At 49.3% G+C, this 24,697-nt stretch overlaps 1 protein-coding gene across 4 annotated transcripts; it reads right to left on the reverse strand.

Moving 5' to 3' along the window:
* Nucleotides 1-3,476: 3,476 nt before the first annotated feature.
* Nucleotides 3,477-12,840, reverse strand: LOC111140057 (leukocyte-associated immunoglobulin-like receptor 1). Of its 4 annotated transcripts, none has more exons than XM_022492440.1 (9): nt 12,549-12,840; nt 10,497-10,532; nt 8,819-9,100; nt 6,168-6,206; nt 5,766-5,876; nt 5,650-5,692; nt 5,524-5,561; nt 5,312-5,364; nt 3,477-4,843 (listed from the first exon to the last, which is right to left on the reverse strand). In XM_022492440.1, exons 1-9 carry the CDS (start codon nt 12,661-12,663, stop codon nt 4,697-4,699), a joined length of 864 nt encoding a protein of 287 aa, XP_022348148.1. In that variant the 5' UTR covers nt 12,664-12,840; the 3' UTR covers nt 3,477-4,696. The 4 variants fall into 4 exon arrangements, with proteins under 4 accessions (XP_022348148.1, XP_022348146.1, XP_022348145.1 ...); XM_022492438.1 differs by having other exon boundaries at nt 10,907-12,615; XM_022492437.1 differs by lacking the exon at nt 10,497-10,532 and having other exon boundaries at nt 12,549-12,815.
* Between the last annotated feature and the right edge of the window lie 11,857 nt (nt 12,841-24,697).

Here is a 24,697-nt window from a genome sequence, read left to right on the forward strand (position 1 = left end):
GACTAACGTTGCGAGGAACTACGCCATCCTGACTGCGAAGGCTATTTGTAGGGGTCACCCTGACTGGGCTAAGGGATGTCCAGAGAGCTGGGAAAACATGACTTCTGGAAGAGTCTGTGAGCGGGTTTCTGAAAGATGAGCCTTTGCTTCAGTCCCTGAGTGAAGAGGTCCAGCCTTCCCATTTGGGTATCCTCCTTCCGCCAAGGGACCGGATAGACAGACAAGGGAAGGAGGGTTGGTTCCCTCTCTCTCTCTTCTTGAGCTGGGACACCATCCTCTCCTCCTCTGGACATCATCATGCCTGGTTCTTGGGCCTGCGGACTGGGGCTGAATTACACCACCAGGCCTCCTGGGACTCTGAGTGGAAGGCAGCAGATGGTGGGACTTCTGGCTTCCATAACCCGTGAGCTGATTCCTACAATAAATATATTTAAATATACATAAAAATACATTTGTATATTACATATTACTTATACATACATATAAATGTATTTGTATATTATATATACATATTATGTCTATATTATGTATGATATATATAAATGTATTATTTATGTATTTATGTTTATATACACTCTTTGGTTTTTTTTAAGATTTAATTTATTTAATTGACAGAGATCCCCTGTAGGCAGAGAGGCAGGCAGAGAGAGAGAAGGAAGCAGGCTCCCCACTGAGCAGAGAGCCCGATGCGGGGCTTGATCCCAGGACCCTGAGATCATGACCTACGCCGAAGGCAAAGGCTTTAACCCACTGAGCCACCCAGGGGCCCCTATATACACTCTTTGTAACAGGATCTTTTGGTTGTTTATCTGGAGAACCCTAACTGTTGAAAACTAAAAGACAGAGAGAGAGACAATGTGTCCTGCATGAAAAAGAAAAATTCAGTACATAACGTAATGAAGAAAACAAAGGTACAGAGTATAGGGTAGCAGTCAGAGGAAGAACCTTGACTACGATTGGAAATTAACCTTGAGTACAAAAAACCTTGAGAACAAATGTAAAATCAAAGCTCCATACAAACTAAAATTGGGTTGGAAAGCCAGGCACCCACCCTCTTGGAGCCGGGACAGACCCTCCCAGCTGGTGAGATGGACCTGTCCTGAGGTCCTCGAGCGGAGCTGACACACGCAGCCTACTGTGCCTGTCACTTAGGGCTGGCCAACCTTGGGCAGGTTAATTTGTGATCAATCCCTAGTTTCTTCAAGCACAAGGGAATGGAGAAAAGAATAAGACGTGCTCCGCCGGGTTTGTACGAAGATTAAACTGTGTCAATGTTGGGGCGCCTGGCTGGCTTAGTCTGTGAACTGTGTGACTCTTGATCTTGGGGTCTGAACCCAATGTTGGGTGTAGAGATGACTTAGAAATAGAATCTTTTAAAATACGTGTTAATATTTGCAAAAAAGTAAACTAGCAATCGCACCATAAGAAGTTACCTGAGTTTAGATTGAATTTTTCAAAAACATTCTTTTAATATACAATAAAACTTTTAAGACAAGGCCTATAGCAGGCATGCAGGCTTCTTACCTTTCCCACAGCAATAATAAAAAATATATAAGTACATATGATGTGTAATAAATAATAAATATATAGTAAATAATAAATTTATTATTATTAAAGACACAAGAACCAATCAGTATGAGCCACTCAGACTCCCTAGCAGTTGTCAGAGTAATAGTCCATTTTAATCTCAGTGGGGTCCTTGGGGCTGACCCCATAAGTCAGGTACAAACACAACAGGTCCTACCCCCAGTGCTCTCGGGGCTCTCCTGGCAAGTCATCTCGGACACCCCACAGCCTCTGGAGGCACAGCTGGTCCCGCTGCGGGGGCGTGGTTGTGCAGGTCCCAAGTGTTTGTTGTGGAGGCAGCACGGGGCTACCTCGTCTATAGACCCTGTAGCAATCAACAACGGTGCTAAGAAATCGAGCCGGCAACTGTGAACAGAAGCCTAATCTGTGCGTAGGGACACTGAGAAATAACAGGGACCACGAAGAAGGGAGGAGAGGATCCCGTTCAAATAACAGATCCGTGAGACCACCATAAGACTGTGTGTGGTCAGGCCTGGGGCGTCAGGGAGAGAGGGGTGTGAGGGCACCTCCCGGTCACGGAATCTGGACACCATGTGATGTGAAACGGAAGACAGAGAGCGGATCCAGGGAAACATGGCGATCTGCTGTCTGCACACCACAAGGCAGGAGGCTCTCAGGAATCAGCCCCAAGGTGCCTATGCCCCATCCCCATTAGAATATGTGTGATGGGGGCGCCTGGGTGGCTCAGTGGGTTAAAGCCTCTGCCTTCGGCTCAGGTCATGATCCCAGGGTCCTGGGATTGAGCCCCACATCGGCCTCTCTGCTCAGTGGGGAGCCTGCTTCCCTCTCTCTCTGTCTGCCTCTCTGCCTACTTGTGATCTCTGTCCGTCAAATAAACAAATAAAATCTTTAAAAAAAAAAAAGAATATGTGTGATTAGGGGAGCATAATGACGTGTGTGTGACGGAAGTTAACCTCTCGCAGAAGCAGACAGATTAACGTGATCCCAGCTCAGCAGTAGGGTGATTTAAAAATCCCGTGTATTCATGGGAACTGTGAGGGACAGTCAGAGCACAGAGCAATCACACTATTGGAAGATAGTTTGTTATAGTCCTCAGGAGGAGGGGCGCACCAGGTCTTCAGGGTCAGGCAGCAGGGGACGGGGACAAGCGGAAATCGTGCACAAGAGCTTTGGGTGTGGTTTCTACAGGAAGAATGAGCAAGGCAGGGTCAGCAGGCTTAGCACTGGCTGGACTCCACAATTTCCGTGGGGTCTGTAGTGGAGAAGATGATCCCGTTGTCCGTTCCTTGGCCCTGGGGAGATAAGGGCACGTGGAGAGTGGCCCAGAGTGTGACAGCCCCATAAAGGAGGCGGTTGGGTGTGGACACTGGGTCAGCTGGTGTGTGTTTGAAAAGGGCACCCCCAGGAAGAGGATTTTGCTCAGGAGAGGATGGTCAGTGAGGAAGGTTGGAGGTCAATGCAGTGACTTCGGTCGTGTCTAGGACCACACATAGGACAGATGTCCAGTTTGCAGACACCTGAAACATGGCCAGTACAAAGGGTACAGCAGGTTCTGTTCCACAGAGTCACTCTGGGGGCACGGAAATTAGACCGTCAGACATCCAGCATTTTGCGGACTAGTGGGAGACGAGCCCGTTTGCATGCTCCCTCCGCGTGGCAAACAGGTTCCTTACTGGTGTCAGCGACTTCAGGATTTGGAGAGCAGAGATGCTCCCGGATTGTCCGGTGGTCCCAATGTGAGCACGAGGGTCTTTATGAGAGGGAGGCAAGGGGGTCAGAGGAAGGGGAAGGAGGCATCGCAGAAGCAGGAGTCCTAACCAGAGCAGGAATTAAAGATGCCACAGAGCTCCCGGAGGATGGAGGAAGGGGCCACGGACCAAGGGAGGCAGGAGACTCTGGAAGCTGGAAAAGGTCACCAAATGGATTCTCCCCTTGCGCCTCCAGAAGGAACATGGCTGTGTGGACACCTTGATTTTAGGCCCAGAGAAACCGATTTCAGACTTCAGACACACAGAATGTAAGATAATAAATTGTGTTGTCCAAAGCCACCGAGAGTATAGTGATCTGTTGCAGCAGCCGTGGGAGGCCGATACCCTCACTTCACACGGAGGAGCTGTTGCAACCCTGTTAGGAAGAATGACGTCCAAACCCAAACTTGAAGGGCGTTAGCTGGGCGAGGGAGTGAAGGTCACATGAAGGACAAGGTCTTAGAGCTGGACAGTGCTGTTGTGTTTGAAGAAGGCATAGCGTCCAGTGTGGACGGGCCTGGAGCGGGGACAGGAAACGGAGAGCTGCCATGTTCCATGGCGCGGGCTGAAGGCCTCAGGGGTCCTCTCTGCGCAGTTACGCCTCACCAGTTCCCTCACAGGGTCCGTATGTATGTCCATTAGCGTGTGTGCGTGGACATATTTGTGGACGCGTGTGTGTGCGTGCGTGTGTGGAGTGTAGGGCTGTATCATCTGCACATTTGCTCAGGCACGCGTCCCCTCAGCAGCGGCCTCACACCTCCCTGGGACACTCAGTTCAGAGGACACTGATGCATCCTTTGTCTTTTTTCCTGCTCTGAGCTTCGAGCAGAGACCAGGACCAACCTCCCTGCGCAGGGCTGCTGCAGGGACGGCCTGTAAGAACTTTTATTGATGAACAAAGAGAAGCATAATCCAGAACACAGGGTCTCGGCTATCTGCTTCCTAAGTATAGGTTCAAGGTCAGCTTCAGAATTCTGGAAGGTCTTTAGAGTCAGCAGAGTGGACAATTTAAACAGAGCTTCTGGGGGCAGTTAGGGATGCACAGGACACATCTGGAATCCATCTGCGTGACTGTGGGACCATAGCGGGTCTCTGGAAACAGTCAAGTGACTATACCTGGGTCTCTGGAAACAGCCAGGAGTCTGTAGCTGGGTCTTTGGAAGTAAGTGCTACACGTTCTCTCAGGGATCTAGCTGATTTTCAGGGGGACCACATGGCTCCCAAGTCTCCTAGATGTTGACTGGGGGCCTCATGACTCCAGCGCTTGCTTCCAGGAAATCTGACTGTGTGGCTTTCCGGGAAGGGATGACCCCATTCGGAGGCCCTCCAAATGGCCAATCCACGCTTCTGTGGGAATGGCTTCCTGTGTGTCAAGGGGCAGAGGCCAGCTGGGCCTGGAGTCAGCGTCTGGAGAGGGCTGCATATGTGCTGAAGTCAGCCGTGGGCTCCATGGACCGTGGGGGTGCGGCTCGGGCTGTCCTCTGTGCGAGGATGCGCTGGTCCAGCTGAGCATAGGTCACGTCCGGGGGGCCTCCTGCTGTCGGGGTCTGAGAGAGAGAGACCCAGGTGGGTTAGGCTGAAGACAAGGTAGGGGAGTGTGGGAAGGGGAGGCTAGCAGCCGACCTCCAGGTGGCCCCTGTGATCCCACCTTCTGGAATCACCACTGTGTCGTTCCCTGCCACCTAGCATCAGGGCTGGCCTGGGTGACTGGTACACTACGGCAGAATGAGGGCATGGTCGGGAGAGAATGTGGCTTCTGGCCCTCCCTCTCTGCAGCCACCCTCTGGGGGAGGCCAGCTGCCATGGAGAAGCCCGGGAGGGACTGAGGGTCCTGCCACGTCGTGGGGGGCGGGTGGCATCCTAGAAGTGGTCCACATCTCCACAGCCACCTCCCAAAAGTCCCTGAGCCAGAACCACCCCACTGATCTGCTTCCAAACCGCCGAGCAAAGAACCGGAGATCCCTTCCCGAGGCCGCGTTGGTTAGGAGCAATGGGTGATGGGCTCAAGGACTTACCGGAGCACACATTTCCCCGTCCTTTTCAGAAAGTCTGTCAACTGTGGCCAGATCTGGAGGGGGCGGGACAAAGGGTCAGGTCTCTGGGGTGGGTCTTGGGAGGCAAATTTGCCTGAAAACTCATAGCCTCAGGTTTCGACCTTGCACTCCATTGGGAACATACTAGAATGTTCCCAAATGTTCCCCTCTCCCTGGCCAGTCCCTCCTTTTACCTGGTGTCCTCTCTAGCATGTCAACGGCTGGGCTGACCCTGAGAAGAAAGAACCGTGAGCACAGGGGTCCCCACCCCCTGAATACGAGGACTGGGAGGGGCCCGGGGTTAGTCTCAGGAACCTCACCTCTCCTGGGGCCTCTGCTCCTCACCTTCGCAGCCGGGGGCCCCTGAGGACAGTCAGGGGTGAGGATTAAGAAGAGAAGCCTCCTTCCCAGCACCCCGCCCCTCCCTGAGACCTACTGTGTTTTTTCTGGTGCCAACAATAGAGGAAGATGAGGGCCAGGAGGAGGACACAAAGGAACAAGGCCACGGAGACCCCAGTGAGGATAAAATCATGCTCTGTCGACAGACCTGGGGGAACAGGGACGATGGAAGCAGACTGTCAGGGGTATGCATTTATTGGCCACCTACTGCATACTGTGTATATGCTGGGTGCTGGTCACGCACACACCTAGGTAGAAGATCTCTGGAACGCGTAACAGTCCTGTGACATGGGAAAGCGTTACTCCAAAACCAGGGTCCTGAGAGCTGAAGTCTGCTGTCCACAGGGCACTGGCAGAGCTGGAATGGGACCAGCCCCATAGCCCAGTCTTCCCCCCTTCCCCAAGAAGCACAGCCGGGTCCTCTGTGCCCCTCACTCACCTGGACTGCTACTGTCGTCCTCCTGCATCTGTGGGTCTTCTAGGAGGGAGGAATTGAGAGCACCATCAGCGGCCTGAGCTGGACAGAGAAGGCTGAGTCTTCCTGACTCCACCCCACCACCCCCTGCCCCACGAAGGGGGGCTTCTCTAACAGACCCACGGAACTTTCCCAGAGAATGGAGATGCTCTAGCCTGGTGTCCAGTACGCTAACCTCACCGGGCGATTTCCACTGAAATGCAAGTCAAATACATTTCAAAGTCAGATCGTCAGCCGCACGGGCCACCTCTCCTGGGCTCAGTGGCCACACCCGGCTAATGACCTGGAGCCAGACGAGGCAGATCCACAGCCAGCCCTTCCTGCAGGAGGCTCTGCGGGACAGCGCTGCCCTCCACTCTCCCCTTGCTCACCTGCTTCCCGATTCCCAGCCCACGCGCAAAAATCCCCTTTGGAGATGCCTTCGGTCTTTCTCAGCAGCCCCCGAGGGGGGTGAACCTCCCCTTCTGTGAGCGCAGAAGCTGAGACTCCACGTCCTCCGGAGGCCTGAAGCCCCACGGCTGAAGCCCGTCATTCCAGCACCAGCTCGGCCTGGGGCTCCGCGCATGCCCCGCGCGCCCATTTCACGTGTGGTCAGACTGAGTCCTTTTGGGCTCCTCCGCTCACAGGGTCGAGCCCCCATGGCGCCTCTTCCAGCCGGCGCACCTCCCTCCCGCCGCCCCGGGGAGGCTGAGTCCCAGTGTTCTTTAAGAAAGGCAGAAAACTTCACCTCCTGGAACTTCCCTCCCTCAACACCTTGTCTTTGCTCCATGATGCAGGACCCCACCCACTGTAATATATAATACATATAAATATACATTTTTAAGTTCTGTGTTTTAACTTATGTAGGTATAATTTAATTTACATACATAATTTTAATGATGCATAAAATTACTTGTAATGCATAAGCTGTGTATCTCAATTGTGTCTCTGTTATATATATTCACTATTATTTTTTTTTTAAGATTTTATTTATTTATTTGACAGAGAGAGATCACAAGAGGCAGAGAGGCAGGCAGAGAGAGAGAGAGAGAGGAGGAAGCAGGCTCCCCTAGAGAGCAGAGAGCCCGATGCGGGGCTCGATCCCAGGACTCCGAGATCATGACCTGAGCCGAAGGCAGCGGCTTAACCCACTGAGCCACCCAGGCGCCCCTATATTCACTATTATAAGGTATGAATTTACATATGTAAATTATAGCAATATGTGACACATAATATAATGTGTCATATTATGTAATATATAATACTGTACACTATAGTCACATGTAATAACATATAGATATATTTACTATGTTAATACTATTACTGTGTATTTACTATATAATGTAAGCATACATTCTAATATATTTAAATCATAAATCTGAAATTTTATAAGTTAATGTTTACATATAAATACATTCTATTTAAATACATACAAATATATATGAGCATTTCTATTCCTCATTCTGACTAATTTTCCCTTTGACGTTTGGATGCACAAGGACCCTCTGTCTTCATTCCCCGCGTGCATCCCGCGCTTGGCAGGCGGGTGTCTCGAGCATACGAAGATAAGGTGAGAAGAAAGGGTCAGTGTTGGCAAGACCAGCACTTCTTCAGGCTGTGGCACTCAGCAGGTAGGGACCCTGAGCGCAGTGACTGTGTAAACCACTCCGGCTTCCCTGAAACCCCGCCCCGTGGTCAGGACACTTATCGCCCCTGTTGCCCATGATGAAACTGGGGCGCCCACGGTTTTGGTGATTCACCGCCGGTGCAGAGCTTGGAGCAGGGTTAGAATCTCCACCCTGACCCGGCAGGAAGGCGGAGGGGCTTCTCCTCTGAACTTCAGTCTTCACAGCAAGAGACGGGGGAGGAGGCATCCCTGTGCGCCCCCCACCCAGCGGGTTCAGGATTCTCCCACAGGGGCCTCTTCCTCTAGGTGACCCAAGGCCACCATTGGGACATAACCATCAGGAGCCCCATTCTCTCCCGAGTGTCTGAGTTTGGAACATGAGCTGTCAGTCTTGCTGTCCCTCTGTCCCTTGCAGAGCTGCCAAGAGCAGGACCCTGCCCACGGTGGGGGGGGGGGGGGGGGGGCGGGCGCACAACCTGAGTCTTGCCCCTCCCTACCTTGGGCTGCTTCCACAGCCTTGTGCCTTTGGGCATGAAACTTGCATCCCTTTGCACATTAAAGGAGTGGGGAGGGGGGCAAGGTCAGAGCAGTGCCTCCCACATTCAGTGGCAGCTAGCTTTGTTTTCATAGCATCAGACAATGTCCTTGTGCCCCCCCCCCCACCCTGCCGTGGTAGCCCCTCACTGTGGTCTTACCAGTCCCTAATCCAAACCGAAGGCAGGCAGCTGGGCCTGGAGCCGGATCCCCAGCACAGAGCCCTCCAGCAACGTCCCCAGGCTGAGGTCTGTTACTCACCAGCTGAGGAGTAGGTGTGTGTGTGGGGGTGGGGTGTCTCTGTGACCAGGGCAGAAGGACCAAAGCTCCGTGGGGGGCCCCGGGGTATGCCCCACTCAGCCTGGCCCCTCTGTACCTGGAGTGTCCCCCGGAACCCTGAGCATCTGTCAGAGGACTGCATGTGGCCATCACCCCGTCCCAGAGACACCTGGGGACCCAGCAGAGGCGTCCTCACCTGTCACCTCCAGCTTCAGGTCCTCACTGGGTTCAGACCAGCCGGCAGAGGTATGATAGCGGCAGTGATAGAGCCCGGCAGTGTCTTCATCCGCCTCAGCGATGGTGAACCTGGCCTGCGTCTCCTGCCCTGGGTTCTTCTCATCTTTATATGAGCTTGTTCCCTTCTTCTCCAGGCGGAATGTGGCAAACACAGTGGGTCCCTGGCACACGATGTTCACAGGCTGCCCCCAGGGGATCACAGGGCCCGGTTCTGCCTGGATGGAGGGTCTGGGCAGGACCCCTAAGAGGGAAGCAGAGCGGGCTCTCAGGGTCTGTTCTTAGGAAGTCATCACACCACACAATTCACCCGTGTTAGATACTCCATTTGGTTTCAGGCAAATGTGCTGTGGTTACCTCCCGTCCTTTAGATGCTTCCGTCCTCCCCCAAGAGACCCCACCCCTGCCAGGCCTGTTCTAGGTGGGTGTGGTTCTCCTCACTGCAGTGTTTCTCCCCCTCGACTTAGGACTCCGAGACTCGGTCACTTCCTGAGCTTTTCTCAGGGTGACATGGGGAGATGACAGAGGAGGCCGGGGGCCCAGACATGTCTGCTGCAGAGGGTGACTCCGTCCCTGCCTATGACCACCTTCTGGGGGGACAGGGGGGCTGGGACAGAAACAGTGGGTGAGGGTGAGGAGTTGTAGGAATGACTCTGGCCCGGCTAGCCCGGAGAGGGGAGGCAGAGGGGGCCGTCTGCAAAGCCCCAGGGGAGGTCCAGTGTGGGGGGGGGGTGTCATGGAGCGCCAGCAGCTGGTCCCACAGACCTCAGTCGAGGAGGATTCCTGTCTACAGTGCAGTCTTCCCTGGGGAGCCCATCTCTGGGTTCACTCTGGACTTTCTCCCGCATCTCAGCCTTATCTCTATTTCCTTGTTTTGAAGGATCTTGGAAACCCCCATCTGCCTCAGGCTCACGGCAGAGCCCAACTAGGGCTCAGGCTCATCGGGGAGGTTGGTGGGCGCGGGGAAGAGGAATCTGGGCTGAGAGCAGAGGGTCTGGGCTGAATCACCCATGCTGAGCAGGGAAGTCAGTGTGCGAAGAGGTCCAGAGTTGAGGGGGAAACGCTGTGTAAGAAAGGAGGGCTGAGGTATCTGGAGGGGAGTGACCGACCCAGTGTGAGCACAGGAGAGACCCGGACCAAAGAGCGGCGCATGGGTCTCATTTGATCTGAACGGAAATGATGAAAGGGCTCCAAAAAGCTATTATTTTGCCTGAAAATTAAAAAGATATATACATGAAAAAACAAACTTCTAAAATATAAGTGAAATTTAAAAAATTATCATTTAAAATTACGTCACTAGGTGATGTGCTGTGTGTGGAGGGTGAAGAAGCTGGAATCAAGGGTGGTGTCTGGGACGCTGCCCTTGGCGACTGTCATGTTCTCTGCTCAGGGGATGCTGGGGAGGGTCTGGGCTTGTGTGGAAGAGCCTTGGGCTCAGCCCGTTCCTGCAGGGATCAAATTGTCCAGGGGGCTGTTGGGAGCGCAGGTGGACAATTTGGGGAAACCTGGGAGGGTCATGCACTTGGGATTATTTGCAATTTGGGGTTCATTTCAAGGGTTCCTCCCAGGCCCTGCCAGGGTCAGCACCCCTCCCTCCAGAGCTGGCTGTGGGGTGCGGAGGGGATGGGGAGGGGACTCACCGTGCTGTGCGTGGAGCGCTTGGCTCAGGCAGAGCGCTGGAAGAGAGGGTCTGGTGAGACGGATGCGGGCCTATCCTCAGGGGGGTGTTCCAGTCCTTCTTACTCTGTAATAATCCCAAGACAAGCCCCCCACCCTCGCCGTCCCCTCTTCCAAACAAGTGCTTCTCTCCCCCAGCCCCTCTGGAGTCTGAATTCATCCCCGTACCCAGGAGCCCGTTTCTAGGACTGAACTTGCACGGTCTGACCTAGGTCTGGAGCAAGAGCTGAGGGTGCTGATCTTCATGGCTCTCCCAGCATCCCGGACTCTTCTGGACTGGAGTCAGGACCCAGAGGGGAAGCGGGCCCCCTCCCCAAGTCTCCCACCCACCCCCTCTGTCCCTCAAACCCTTTGCCTCTGTTCCAGGACTCACCAAGGGCCAGGAAGGTGGTCAAATGGGGAGACATGCCCAGCCCCCTACAGCCTGCACCGTCTGGAGCTGGCAGGGGAGAGGACAGAGCCCGCAGCTAATAATAGACAGGATGTCAGCTGGGGCACATCATGGGGTTTCGACATCAGCAGGAGCCTCCCACAAAGGGGAGACTTCTCTCCTATCCTTCCCCCTCTTTGAACGAATGAGATGGACTGAGGAACTTGGCTTCCAAAAGATGCTCGGATGAGGCTGAGCTCAGCCCCAGATGCACGCCCGAGGTTGTAACCCGGTTGTCAACATCTGGGATAAGCCAGAGCACAAACTGACTTATAACACAGAACCCACCTGACCTCGGGCAAGACGGTTTTACACCTGCATTTCCTCAGACCAAAACGGGAAACCTGAAGCCCTCCTCCAAGTCTTAATAGGATGGTATTTGTGAAATTCTCAGGTGTTGAGAACTTTAAAAAACATCCTGCTAGCGTGTGTTCTCTTCCCATCTTCCCCCAATGCCGTTGGAGCCAGGGAAAGGCAGGGTGTCCCTGAGCACGTGTAAAATCCTAGAGGGGTGGACGGTCAGGAGACAGGCCTCAGGCCTGGGGTCACAAGGGGCATGCAGTCGCGTGCTGAAATAAGGAGGAGAACCGGGGTGGGGAACAGGCGTATGCACCATGGAGCCCAGCAGGACGCGACCCCGCCACACATTCTCGCGTCCCCGGCTCTGACGGCAGGGGAGAGCGGCTTTTCTGAGGTGTGCTGTTGCAGACGTTGATGGCGACACAACAGCAGTCACCGCTCTCTAGTTTCCTTACTAACAGGAACCTAGAGCTGCTGGAGTGGCTGTTCTAAGCTTGGGGCTGGGCGGGGGAAGGGAATAAAGTTGGGGTTAAGGCGATCTAGCAATCCCGTTTGCAGTAATTTGTCTGGAGTGGGGTTCATGACCAGGTTTGACCAATGATGCTGAAAGCAGAATATACCACTGTATCTGGGAATCATATGTCCCCCTTAATAATGGAGGGTCTCATGAGACCTTTGCCCCCTTTACTCCTGTCCTTCACTGGCAACTGTAGCATGATGGTGTGATAGATCGAGCTGCAGCAACCACATTGCAGCCATGAGGCAACGAGCTTGAAGGCAACAGCAGAAATGACTGGGGTGGAAAGGCACGAGGTCTAGGACCCATAGGAGGTCCCTGTGTTGCTAAACCAACCCCAGGACCACCTCTTCCTGGAGTTCTTGATAAGTAAACAATAAATATCCTAGATTTTCTGTCAAAATGGCAGACTAAGTCTATGGAGTTACACTCCACCTTAAAATACAATATTTCTAAAAACCTGAAACTGCTTTAATACAACATCTTAATAATCTTCTCAAATGCCTTAAAGAAATGAAAAGTATGTCAAGACTATGTAGCCAGAAATTAAAGGAAGTTGGGGTTCCCCAGAGTCAAACTGGGGGCTGAACCCAGCTCTCACCTTGACGGTGATGACTTAAGTCTTATCTCCATTGCCTTGCAGACCATGGAGTGAAGGAGTAAAGCTCAGAGGTCACCCGGGTCAAGGAGTCTGGGGATACTCTCCCTTTGCTAAGCCAGAGTCTGGAAGCTTCCATTTTAGCAAAAGAAGGAACTGAAATTACTCACCTGTTCCTGAAGGCTTCCAAGAACACGTGTTTTGAAACAGGAAGCCAAAAATCGTTGCTCCTGAAAATTCTTTTGACTCTGCAATTTCCTGATCTTGTTCTGTGTGTGTGTTCATCCTGGGATCTCTGTGCCTTTCGGTCTTTCTCTGACACTCCCACTTCCTTTCCCCCTCGGTATTTGTTCCTCTTCTTTCTCTCCTTCTCGTCCCCAGGGGCTGTGTGTCCCCATCCTTCACAGCATCACTCCTTGGTCTCCATCCATCAGGTACCCACCCACCCCACCCCAAACTGTGCTGACGGAAGGGGTTGACCCCCAACACACCCAAGGCCCAGATTGCCGATCTCCCTGGTGACTCCAGGTCCCCCCAGACACCATCCCAGCTTTGTAGGGGGCCAGGGGACAGCTAGCCCTGTAGGGTTGGTTGCCTGCTTTCTCTGGACCTCCAGCTTGCTCACTGGTGATGTGGGCCTGGTCGCCTGTTCTGCTTCTCAGTCCTTCTTCACTTGGGTGACGCCTCCCATGCATGAAATCCACCCCTGACCCCCGCTTTTTGTGTAGTCTTCATTAGCGATTTTTCATCAGCTTTATTTAGGCATAATTTACATACAGCACACCGCAGCCACAACTATGTGCAGTTTGATGAGTTGGGAAATTTCCATCACAGCCAAAAGAGTCCTTGTGTCCCCTTTGCCCTCCCAGCAGCCACTGATTTTCTTTCTTTCTTTCCTTTCTTCTTTCTTTCTTTCTTTTTTCTTTTTTGGAAAACATGTATTTGTTTGACGACATTTTTAAACAAATCTCTTCCCGTGAAATAATGTTAGATTTGCAGAGAAGTAGCAGACACCCAGAGAGTTCCCCTAGGCCCCTCATCCCGTCTCCCCAACGTCAGTATTTTACATAACCGCACTGCAGCTGTCAAAACCAAGCAATTCACGTTGATACGGTAATTAACTAAACTGCAGACTTCATTTGGATGGTATCCATTTTCCCCCACTAACGGTCTCTCCCTGTGCCAGGATTCAATTCAGACCACATATTGCATTTACTTCATTCTCTCTCTTTTTTTTTAATTTTTAATTTTTTATAAACATATAATATATTTTTATCCCCAGGGGTACAGGTCTGTGAATCGCCAGGTTTACACACTTCATAGCACTCACCATAGCACATACCCTCCCCAATGTCCATAACCCCACCCCCCTCTCCCAACCCCCCTCCCTCCAGCAACGCTCAGTTTGTTTCGTGAGATTAAGTACTGGTTAGAGTCCGACCAGGAAAACAGAAACTCTCCCATTTATTTAAAAGAGTGAATGATCTCTTGTTTGTCAAACAAACAAATGTCAAACAAACAAAAAAGATGAATTCACATCATAATAACACAGAATGATCTCTCTTTTATTTATTTTTTTTAAAGATTTTATTTATTTATTTGACAGACAGAGATCACAAGTAGGCAGAGAGAGAGAGAGAGAGGAGGAAGCAGGCTCCTTGCTGAGCAGAGAGCCCGATGCAGGACTCGATCCCAGGACCCTGGAATCATGACCTGAGCCGAAGGCAGAGGCTTTAACCCGCTGAGCCACCCAGGAGCCCCTGACCTCTCTTTTAAATAAATGGAAGAGTTTCTGTTTTCCTGGTCGGACTCTAACCAGTACTCTCAACACACCTGCAGACCGTACACCCAGGGAGGGTGGGGGATGGGCTGGCCGTTTAGAACAGGAATGGCCAACAGTACCAATACCTAGAGGCTCCTCTGAAGACCGAGGTCATAGGGTCCAACAAGTTGGCTCTTCTGGGTGGTTTTTTAGTTAAGGAAGGCGACGCGTTGCTGTCACCCCTCGCCCCTCTCAGACAGCCCCTCCACCATTGTATTCTTCTAAGATGTTGATCCCCAACTGGAGAATATTTAAGTCAAGGCTCACCACAGGGTAAGCATAGCACACCCTCCACCAGCAAAACCTTTCCTTGGGTGGTGCCTGGGAGACTCAGTGGGTTAAGCCTCTGCCTTCAGCCCAGGTCATGGTCTCAGGGTCCTGGGATGGAGCCCCGCATAGGACTCTCTGCTCAGCGGGGAGCCTGCTTCCCCCTCTCTCTCTGCCTGCCTCTCTGCCTACTTGTGCTCTCTCTCTGTGTGTCAAATAAATAAGTAAAAAATCTTTAAAAATAAATAAGTAAATGAGTGAATAAGTAAGTAAATAAATAAAAACCTTTCTTTGGACCGTTGTGTGGCCTGACATGGCCCTTCCAATAGATTAAGATAGACACACAACATTTGCAAATTAAACATAAGCTGACTGTTTGCAAAGGCAAACGCTACAGACACACAAGATGTGGGGAGTGTAAGCTGCGACACGAAATGTTATTTAAGATGAGTTCTGAGAGAAACCAGAGTGTAAGGGTGGTCACCTAGGGGGTGGGCCCTTGCTGGAGACATTGGGCAAGGGTGTATATTTGCATCCTGGAGCCCTAACACAGGAGAGTGATTTTAGACAACAGAGCTGTATTCTAAACTGTTACACGTGCTCCGAGACCAGCTCTTAGCTGTTCCCACTGCAAGAAGAAATGCGAAGTATGTAACAGGACCCAGGTGTTGGTTCAGAGCACAATGGCAAGCCTGTTGCAATGTAAATGTATCCACAACTTTGGGTGGCAATTGTAACTCAATTTATTTATTTTATTTTATTTTATTTTAGCCTCAGTAGAGGCAGATTTATTTGATTCTGTTTCCTTTTTTAAAATTTTCAGTTAGCCAACATACAGTACATCATTCGTTTTTGATGCAGTATTCACTGATTCATTAGCTGGGTATAAACCCCAGTGCTCATCCCAGCATGAGCCCTCCTTAATACCCATCACCCAGTTACCCCATCTCCCCACCCCCTTCCCTTCTGTAACCCTCAGTTTGCATCTCAATTAAAAAACAAACAAACAAAAAAGATGAATTCACATCATAATAACACAGATATTCCAAAAATATCACAGTGTGGTCCCTCCTTGCTGACCAGTCCTCCTCCTGGGACCTCGATGGGGTAATGTGCTTGTGGATATGCTGGGTTCCCAAGCTAGATCCCGGGCCTCGGGAGGTCTGCTTGGTGCGGCCCTGAGTCTCTGCCTCGTTACAGAGTACCCGATCAGATCCCAAAGTCCCCCATATCTGAGCGTCCGGAGCATGGCTCGGCCATCCAGGAGTGTCTGCGGGACAGAATCTGAGCCTAGCAGGCCCAAGGGTCTCCGATTCCTGCTGTTTCTAGAAAACTGGGCTGCAAAGTCCTCCCCAAGGCCGCATTAGCCCGCACCTCTGTGCTCCACAACTCTTGCCTGGATGTGTTCTCGTAAAACTTTTTAATTTTTTTAAAGAGCCTGGTGGTGGGTACCAAGGAGGGCACATATTGCATGGAGCACTGGGTGTGGTGCATAAACAAGGAATCTTGGAACACTAAAAAAATAAAATTAAATTTTAAAAAAAGGTATAACAGCCCCCCAAAAAAGATTTGATTTATTTATTTATTTGAGAGAGCACACAAGCAAGGGAGGTAAGGGCAGAAGCAGAGGCAGAAGCAGGCACCCCACTGAGCGGAAAGCCTGATGGGGAACTCGATCTCAGGACCCCAAGATCATGATCTGAACTGAAGGCAGGCGCTTAACTGACTGAGCCACCCAAGTGCCCCTTAAGAATTTTTTAAATATACAAATTAAGGCAAAGCAACCTGGGGGTGGGGGTTCCAGATCCTCAGGCCTTGATGGAACCTTGGAGGGAAGTCTCGGGAAGAATGACCTGCTTCCAAACACTTCCGAGCTCGCAGTAATGTGGCATTATCCCCGCTCCACGCCAGAGCAGCCTGGCCAGGACGTGGATGATAGATGGATCCCACGTCCCACAGGCTCCCGTGTCTTCAGGACAGGATTTTCCACTATGACCCTGAGCTCCTGTCCCTTCCAGGGCTTAGGGAGACACACAGGTGGCCGATGTGGGCACGCAGACATGCGTCTGTAACTCCCGAGGCAGGGACCAGACACGAGTGAAAAAATGCACAGGATATGGTGTGGTTGGCACCAACACCATAGTTCAGAGAGTCTGCGAGTTAGCAATCATCTGTGAAAATGAGTGGTTTGGTTCTGCTCTGGGTGGGTCTCTGATCTTCCCCACTGGGCTGGGCTGAGAAGAGACCTCAGCTTCCTGGAAAGTTTCTTCACAGGAGACCCAAGGCTATATTAGGCAACTCACATCCTCAGGCGCGAACATCCTCTTTGTCCAAGTGTCATATCAAAGGATCACAATTTGGTGTCACCAAATGCTTAACTCATATCAAAGTTTAAAATTTTTTTTTGTCTTTTTCCTTAACTACAAGGTTTTATTATTTTTATTATTAACCAATTAAACATTCCCTTACCAACTAAATATGTAAGTGTTCTTGTAAAATTTTTAAACTGTATCTTTTAAAAGATGTTATTTATTTATCTGAAGGGGGACAAAGGCAGAGGGAGAAGCAGGCTCCCGGCTGAGCAGGGAGCCCAATGCAGGACTACAAAGGCAGACGCTTAACTGAATGAGCCACCTAGGCGCCCTGTAAAAATTTTTTTTAAACATACAAATTCAAATGATTATTTCAACTAGAATTCGGACTCAGTACCATGTATAAAACCATCAGTTTTCCTTCATGAAGCTCAGTGAGCTACTGAATGTAACTTGGAATTCCATATAATTAGGAATGTATGACACATATAAAAACTTTCTTGAGAATTTTATCTAAAATCCTTTTGTTCATTGGTCAAATAAGGGGTGTCCCTCCCTCCCTCCCTTCCTCCATCTCTCTTCCTTGCATACACCTCTCCCCCTTCCTGACCTTTATTTTTCTAGATGCTAGAAAATAGATGCTAAATGCTAGGCCCTTGTGAATACAATTTTCACCCTACTCAGGGCTGTGTTCAGTGGTGTGCCGGTCTCAGCCAGCTCAGACTGGATCCTGACACCTGACCGGGTGCCTCTGTTGCCAATCGACTTTCGGTGATGCCACTGTAGTAGCTTGGAAATCATCATTGTGTGAGTGCTTACACCCCAGAAATTGGCAAATGCTACAAACGTGTTTTCTTTTAGAGAGCAGATTGTGAAACATAGGACACCATGCTGATGGTCAAGGCTGAAACCCAACTTTAATGAAAATTAAACAGAACTCTAGGGACAAACCCTGTGAAATCAACATCCTACAGGAAAGCAGGAAATTTGTTAAGATTGTATCTGTGTCTGTGGTGTATCCTATCCTGCCCCATTCCTTCCTCCCTAAAGTAAAGGACAGCTGGAATCCCGCTACATTTCCCCTGTGCTTTTATAAATACAATGTTACCACACACACCTATGTACCTAGGTCTAATGTCATTGGTCACTTTATGACAAAGCATATTGATTATTGAAGTCTCTTCAAATACAGAATCAGCACGTGCTAATATTTTATTAATTCATTAACAATGAGATCATCATTCAAAATTCTTATCCTTGGGGCGCCTGGGTGGCTCAGTGGGTTAAGCCTCTGCCTTCGGCTCAGGTCATGGTGTCAGGGTCCTGGGATCGAGCCCCACATCAGGATCCCTGCTCAGCGGGGAGCCTGCTACCCCCTTTCTCTCTGCCTGCCTCTCTGCCTACTTGTGATCTCTGTCTGTCAAATAAATAAAATCTTTTTAAAAAAATTCTTATCTTTACTCAAGTATTTACACTTTCCATGCCTCTTCCTTCCATCCTGCGCGTCTCCATTTCCACTGAAAAGGATTAATTTCCTTTTGCCTGAACCTTTTTTACTTGTGGTCCCCGTCTGTCACCAGATGTTGGTAAGATTTATCCGCAATGACGTGCGAAATTGCAGACCACCAATTCTCGTTGTTCTAGAATATTCTGTTGTGTGAAGATCCGAGATGCATTTATCCACTGAGCATTAATGGGTATTTATTTAGTGCATGGCCAGCATTTTTGGAGGTGATTGTATCGATTGAGACGCAGTGCCTTTGAGTGCCTTGGTTACCGCTGGACCGTCCGTTACTCACCAGCTGTGGAAGTTTCTACCTCTTCTGTTTCAGCTGTGCCGCCACTGGTAGTGATGTCTTACTGAGGTTTCGTTTTGCACTTCTTTGATGACTCATGCTGCTGGGAAATATTTTCATATGGTTTTGGTCATTTGCGTATCTTTTTTATTTGTGTGAAATGTCCATGGGAGTCTTTTTCTCTTGTCCTCATTTTAAAAAAACTGGGGTGACTCCCCTGTTCGAGTAGATGGTAGGAAGCTTTCTGTTTTTCTTATTACGCACATGAGGGCTTGGTCAGATATGGTTTCTGTGAAGAGCTATTTCAGCTCTAGTTGAAGCTTTACTCTCTTCTTGGTGTATTTTGAAGAATGTAACTTCTTGCAGATGTGGAGACCACGTCCCAACGATGGCGCTCCTCTGTGAAGGGGAAAACGCACACTTGCCTGCCTCATGTGGGAAATAACCTAAAGAAGAAATCCGTGTGGGTCTGTGTAACGAAGGAGTATGTTCGAATAACCCCTCCAACCTGTGCACCACCTGGGGTGGCTGACTCCTCAAGACATAAGAGGGACGGGCCACGTTGGGGTTCTGAGTCACATCACAGAGGCACAAAAAACAACATGCATCTTGGCTAACCCGAAGAGAATTGCCACAACCAACAAGAAGAGAGAGAAGTAGCCACGTGAAGGGGGGTGAGTTTCCCATTCTCTTGGTGCTTGACTTTGGGCTTGAAGGGCTCCGCGTGGCACATTCATTTCCCTTTCTGTCTGAACACAAGGAGCAGGACCCAAGACCCAACAGCCTCTGGATATGTGTCCCCTGGAAGTCACCAGCTGTGGCTTGGGCTGACACAGTGATTGCTGCAAAGTCCCAAACCGTCCAGTGCCGTGCCGTGGATGTGATGAGCAAGCTGGCCATTTTCCCACACTCCCAGCCATGAAGACAGGAGGGCAGAGCGTGGCAGTTAGGAACTCAATCCCGACCATTGTGTGGTTTTTCTATCAAGTGTTTCACCGAAAGGTCATCCACACGACCTAGTTCCTCTTTCCCTTGACTGGGAGGATGGAAGAGAGCTGCCCCCCTCCACACTTTCTCATCCATACTCATGCCCTCCTTGAACATTATCTCAGGCCCAAACACGAAATCCAGATTGGCAACCCTGGCCCTGGGGTGTGGGAAGAGATTCCGAGCACTGACTTGGGTGTTAGACGTGTCTCACATAGAGTACGGTACCTCAGGGCACCCGGGTGGTTCAGTCCATTAAGCATCTGCCTTTGGTTCAGGTCATGATCAGGGTTCTGGGATCGAGTTCCACATCAGGTTCCCTGCTCAGCGAGGAGGCCACTTCTCTCTCTCCCTCTGTTGCTCCCCCTGCTTGTGCTCTTTCTCTCATTCTCTCTCTCTCAAATAAATAAATAAAATCTTAAAAAAAATAGAATATAATATCTCCAACAAGTCACCTCCCCAAGGAACTTTCATCGATGTGATTTGGTGAATTTCCTTCCCCCCCCCCAACCAACACCTATTTATTGGGTACCCATCAAAGGCATGCACCTGTGCCAAAAATTTGAGATACACAAACCAAAGGAGCTCCTGGTCTGATGGGGAAGACACCTATTGAACTGTTCAAAAAAGTCTATCATTGCGGTGGTGACACATAACCTATAGCAACCCTATATGTTCTTTTAAACAAATCAGCCTCACAAATAGCAGTAGTTCGTGGCAATGGAAAGTTCAGTGCTCACTCAGGTATGGGTGTCCCGGTTTGGAACCTGGATCTCCTCCATGGGGCCATGATTCTTCAACCTTCTGGCTCCAGTGCCTCCCAAGACCTTGGAGTACTCTGTCACTGGAGAGGAGAAGGAGAGAGAGAGAGTAAAAATGGCACATCCACTTCCTTTTAAAAAAATAATAGGAGAGTCTAGGCAGAGGGCACAGTTTCTATTAAGGAGTCAGGAAATGTTTTTGCCAGCTCAGACAAGTTGCAGCAATTCCAGAAGAGCCGGGGATTGGAGAACTAGGAGGAAAACTGTGGGGACTGAAGGTGTAGGGCTTCCTAATAGACCATGTAAAGATTTGGGAATTTGTCTTTAAGATTTTGGGTAAGGCGTGAAACATAAGCCTTGGTATAATTGGAGTTTGGTATGAAAGAGTCACTATGAACCATTCATTGGGACAGAACTTGGGGAGGTGGCAAAAATCACAGCGAACATTTTCTGAGCACTTAAGTGAGTCTTGCTTATCAGTAGTTCACTTAATCATCGCCATGACTCAGGGAAGGAGTTTCCAATATCAGACCCATTTTATAGGGAACACCGAGGATTAGAGGGTTAATTAATTTGATTAGTGTATTTGAAGTCTATAAACACCCAAAAAATGAATAATGCCCAGGAAATGGGCAGAAGACATGAACAGACATTTCTCCAAAGAAGATATCCAAATGGCCAACAGATGCATGAGAAAATGCTCAATATCGCTTGGCATTAGGGAAATACAAATCAAAACCACAAGGAGATACCACTTCGTGCCAGTCAGAATGGCTAAAATTAACAACATCACAAACAACAGATATTGGAGAGAATGTGGAGAAAGGGGAACCCTCTTACACAGTTGGTGGGAATGCAAGCTGGTGCAGCCACTCTGGAAAACAGTATGGAGGTTCCTCAAGAAGTTGAATATAGAGCTACCCTACAACCCAGCAATCTCACTGCTGGGTATTTACTCCAAAGCTACAAATGTAGTGATCCGAAGGGGCACGTGCACACCAATGTTCATAGCGGCAATGTCCACAATAGCCAAACTATGGAAGAGGCCAACTGTCCAACAGCGGATGAATGGATAAAGACAATGTGGTTCATACCTACAACGGAATATTATTCAGCCATCCAAAGAATGAAATCTTGCCATTTGCAATGATGTGGATGGAACTAGAGGCTCTTATGCTAAGGGAAGTATGTCAATCAGAGGAGGACAAATGCCGTATGATTTCACTCATATGTGGAATTTAAGAAACAAATCAGATACACATAGGGAAGAGAAAGAAAAGAGAGAGAGGGAAGGAAATCATAAGAGACTCAATGACAGAGAACAAACTGAAGGTTGACGGAGGGAGGTGGGTGGGGGGATGGGCTGGATGGGGGATGGGCATTAAGGACAGTAGTTGTGATGAGCCCTGGGTGTTGTATGTAAGCGATGAATCACTGAATTCTACTCCCAAAACCAATATGCACTGTATGTTAACTCACTAGAATTTAAATAAAACCTTGAAATTAAAAAAAAAAGAACAATAATAACTTGATTAATGTGTTCAGCAAGTAAGAAGTAGACCTAGACTCCAACCCCAGGCAGACCCTGTATTCTCACCTAGTATTGCTACACTATGTTTAACAGTAATGTAATAAATTATATTTTACATTTATCAAAGGAAACAAAAGCTGTGTGGATAGACCAGTTAGGAAGCTCTCGACCTCCAAAAGAGAGAAGAGTTGCTCAGATTTATATAAATGCATGGACGTAAGACAGGGAGGGAGTCCCCAAAGAAAGGCTGATGGAAGGCCTGGTTTCCAGAAATGTCTCACTAGGTTGTTTCGAACTTAATTTTCCACTGTAAAAAATAAACAAAACAAAACAAAACAAAATAAAATAAAAACATGTGTTTGCAGAGCTTGGAGAGCTTCCAAGCAGGCAAAATCAATGACTCCAAGATGCAAAAGGGAAGAGAGCCAAGAGAGGGGAATTTATTATTTGAGGGTAGTTTTACATGGACTGATTCTGCTGATTCTGAAAGAAAAGGCAGCACATGTGAGGCTGAAATGCTGAAGGAACATTCGGCAGTCTAATTAAGCAATATTTCAAACTGGGGACATCCAGCAGAAGGAACTATTGTGGTTAAGGGACGCCATAAACATCCCAGCCTCTGGGTTGGGACCCAAGGGGATAAAGGTTGATTGGACGTAAGCCAGACCTCAACAGGGCAGAAACCCAGTTTCAAACCAAGGCACCTGGTCCCCAGCCCATCTCCCAGCCAGAAGGAAAACCAAATCTTCCCTGGGGAGCTATTACCAGAGTGGCAAACCCGCACATCATTTCTGGAGCATATAATCACAAACAATAATGTATCAGGAGGTAAGATGAGGCCAGAAAATTCAGAGGAAAGAAACGTGACATAGGTAGACCCCACTGGATTTTGAGTAACTGTCATTTACGGTGTCGAACAAACAAATGGCAAGCAGTAGGGAATACAAATGCCAGTAAAGAAAATTCTAGGGGCACCTGGGTGGCTCAGTGGGTTAAGCCTCTGCCTTCGGCTCAGGTCATGATCTCAGGGTCCTGGGATGGAGCCCCGCATTGGGCTCTCTGCTCCGTGGGGAACCTGCTTCCCCCTACCCCTCTGCCTGCCTCTCTGCCTACTTATGATCTCTCTCTCTGTCAAATAAATAAATAAAATATTTTTAAAAATTCTAGAATTTTGAAACCTGAAATAACTCCTGAAATTATGAATTCAACCAACAAGGTCAACAGCACACTGTACTCCACGGAAGACAGAAATCGTGAGCTGAGATGTGGTCAGAAGACAGGGAACAAGTGGAGGCACAGAGAGACTGAAGAATGAATATTCAGGAAAGGACATGAGACAGTATGGTGAGAAGGTCTAACATTTGGGCAGAGCCAAGCGTGCACCCCCAGGTCCCAGAGCCAAGAGGAGGCTGTCAGGTGAGACCCCAGTCTGGCTCCTTTGACGGGGAAGGTCCAAGCTGCATGCCACCAGCTTTGAGTACCAGCTCCAGACAGGAAGCGCGAGGATAATGCCTAGGTATTCATGCAGGGGTGTCCGAGAAGCAGGGCTGAGGCAGCTCACCTGAGAACATGGGCTTTGTCTCCCCATGCACTGAGCTTCTATGAAAACCAGACTCCCCCACTCCTCAACCCAGCAATCCCATTGCCGGGCATGCTTCCAGAGGAAATGAAAACAGGGCGTGCAAGAGATTTCTGCATCCCCCTGTTCACTGAAGCGTTATCTACAACAGCCAAGGTAGAGAGTCACCCTAAGTGTCCATGAGTGGGTGACTAGATGAAGAAGATGTGGGAAATATATACAATGGAACAATGTTCATCCACGCAAGGAAGGAAATCCTGCCATTTGCAACGATATGGAGGGAACTTGAGGGTGTTAATACTAAATGAGAAAAGTCAGACAGAGGAAGTAAGTGTTCCCACTGCAAGAAGACAAGATGATTGTGGGACACATAGAGGTGTTGGCTGACACACAAGGGCAACCGCGATATAAGTGTATTGAGTCAACATGTTGCACACCTTAAACTTATACAATGTTATATGTCAAATATAACATATATGTGTCAGTTAAAGCCAATGCATGAGTCTGATCCCACAGAGTAAGACACGCTGATAATAAAATATAATTTTCCCCTCAGAAAGATGTACAGGAATCTGCATCCTCAGTCTCTCTCTTGGTTTACTGTTCTCATTGCATATCCTTCTACCACCCCACCTCCCCGGCCTATTCTACTCCCACCACACTGACATCTTTGCCATGCCCAGAACACCTCAAGCATGCATCTGCCCCAGGACCTTTGCACTTACCACTGTCTCTGCCTGGAATGTTCTTCCCTCAGAAATGCACACGGCTCACTCCTTTTCCTCTTGGAGTCTTGCTCCAATGTTCCCTTCTCATTTATACCTTTTCAGACCATCCTATCTAAAATTGCTTTACCCCCACCCTGATTTCATGTTATCTGTTACCACTTTGTTCCATCTTCAGCATGTATTATTAACCTGTTATATATTTTACATATTACTATTATTTCTTGTCTGTCTCCCCTAAGATATATCCTTATTTTAATTTCTTTTTTTTTAAAAGATTTTATTTATTTATTTGACTGAGAGAGAGAGATCACAAGTAGGCAGAGAGGCAGGCAGAGAGAGAGAGGAGGAAGCAGACTCCCTGCTGAGCAGAGAGCCGGATGTGGGGCTCGATCCCAGGACCCTGAGATCATGACCTGAGCTGAAGGCAGCGGCTTAATCCACTGAGCCACCCAGGCGCCCCTATCCTTATTTTAATTTCTAGTGGGTTTTTTTTTTTTAACTGCAGTATTTTCTTTCTTTCTTCCTTCTTTCCTTCT

Source organism: Enhydra lutris, unplaced genomic scaffold (assembly GCF_002288905.1).
Source record: "Enhydra lutris kenyoni isolate GAN:26980312 unplaced genomic scaffold, ASM228890v2 scaffoldscaffold147, whole genome shotgun sequence".
In the NCBI taxonomy this organism is placed as follows: domain Eukaryota; kingdom Metazoa; phylum Chordata; class Mammalia; order Carnivora; family Mustelidae; genus Enhydra; species Enhydra lutris.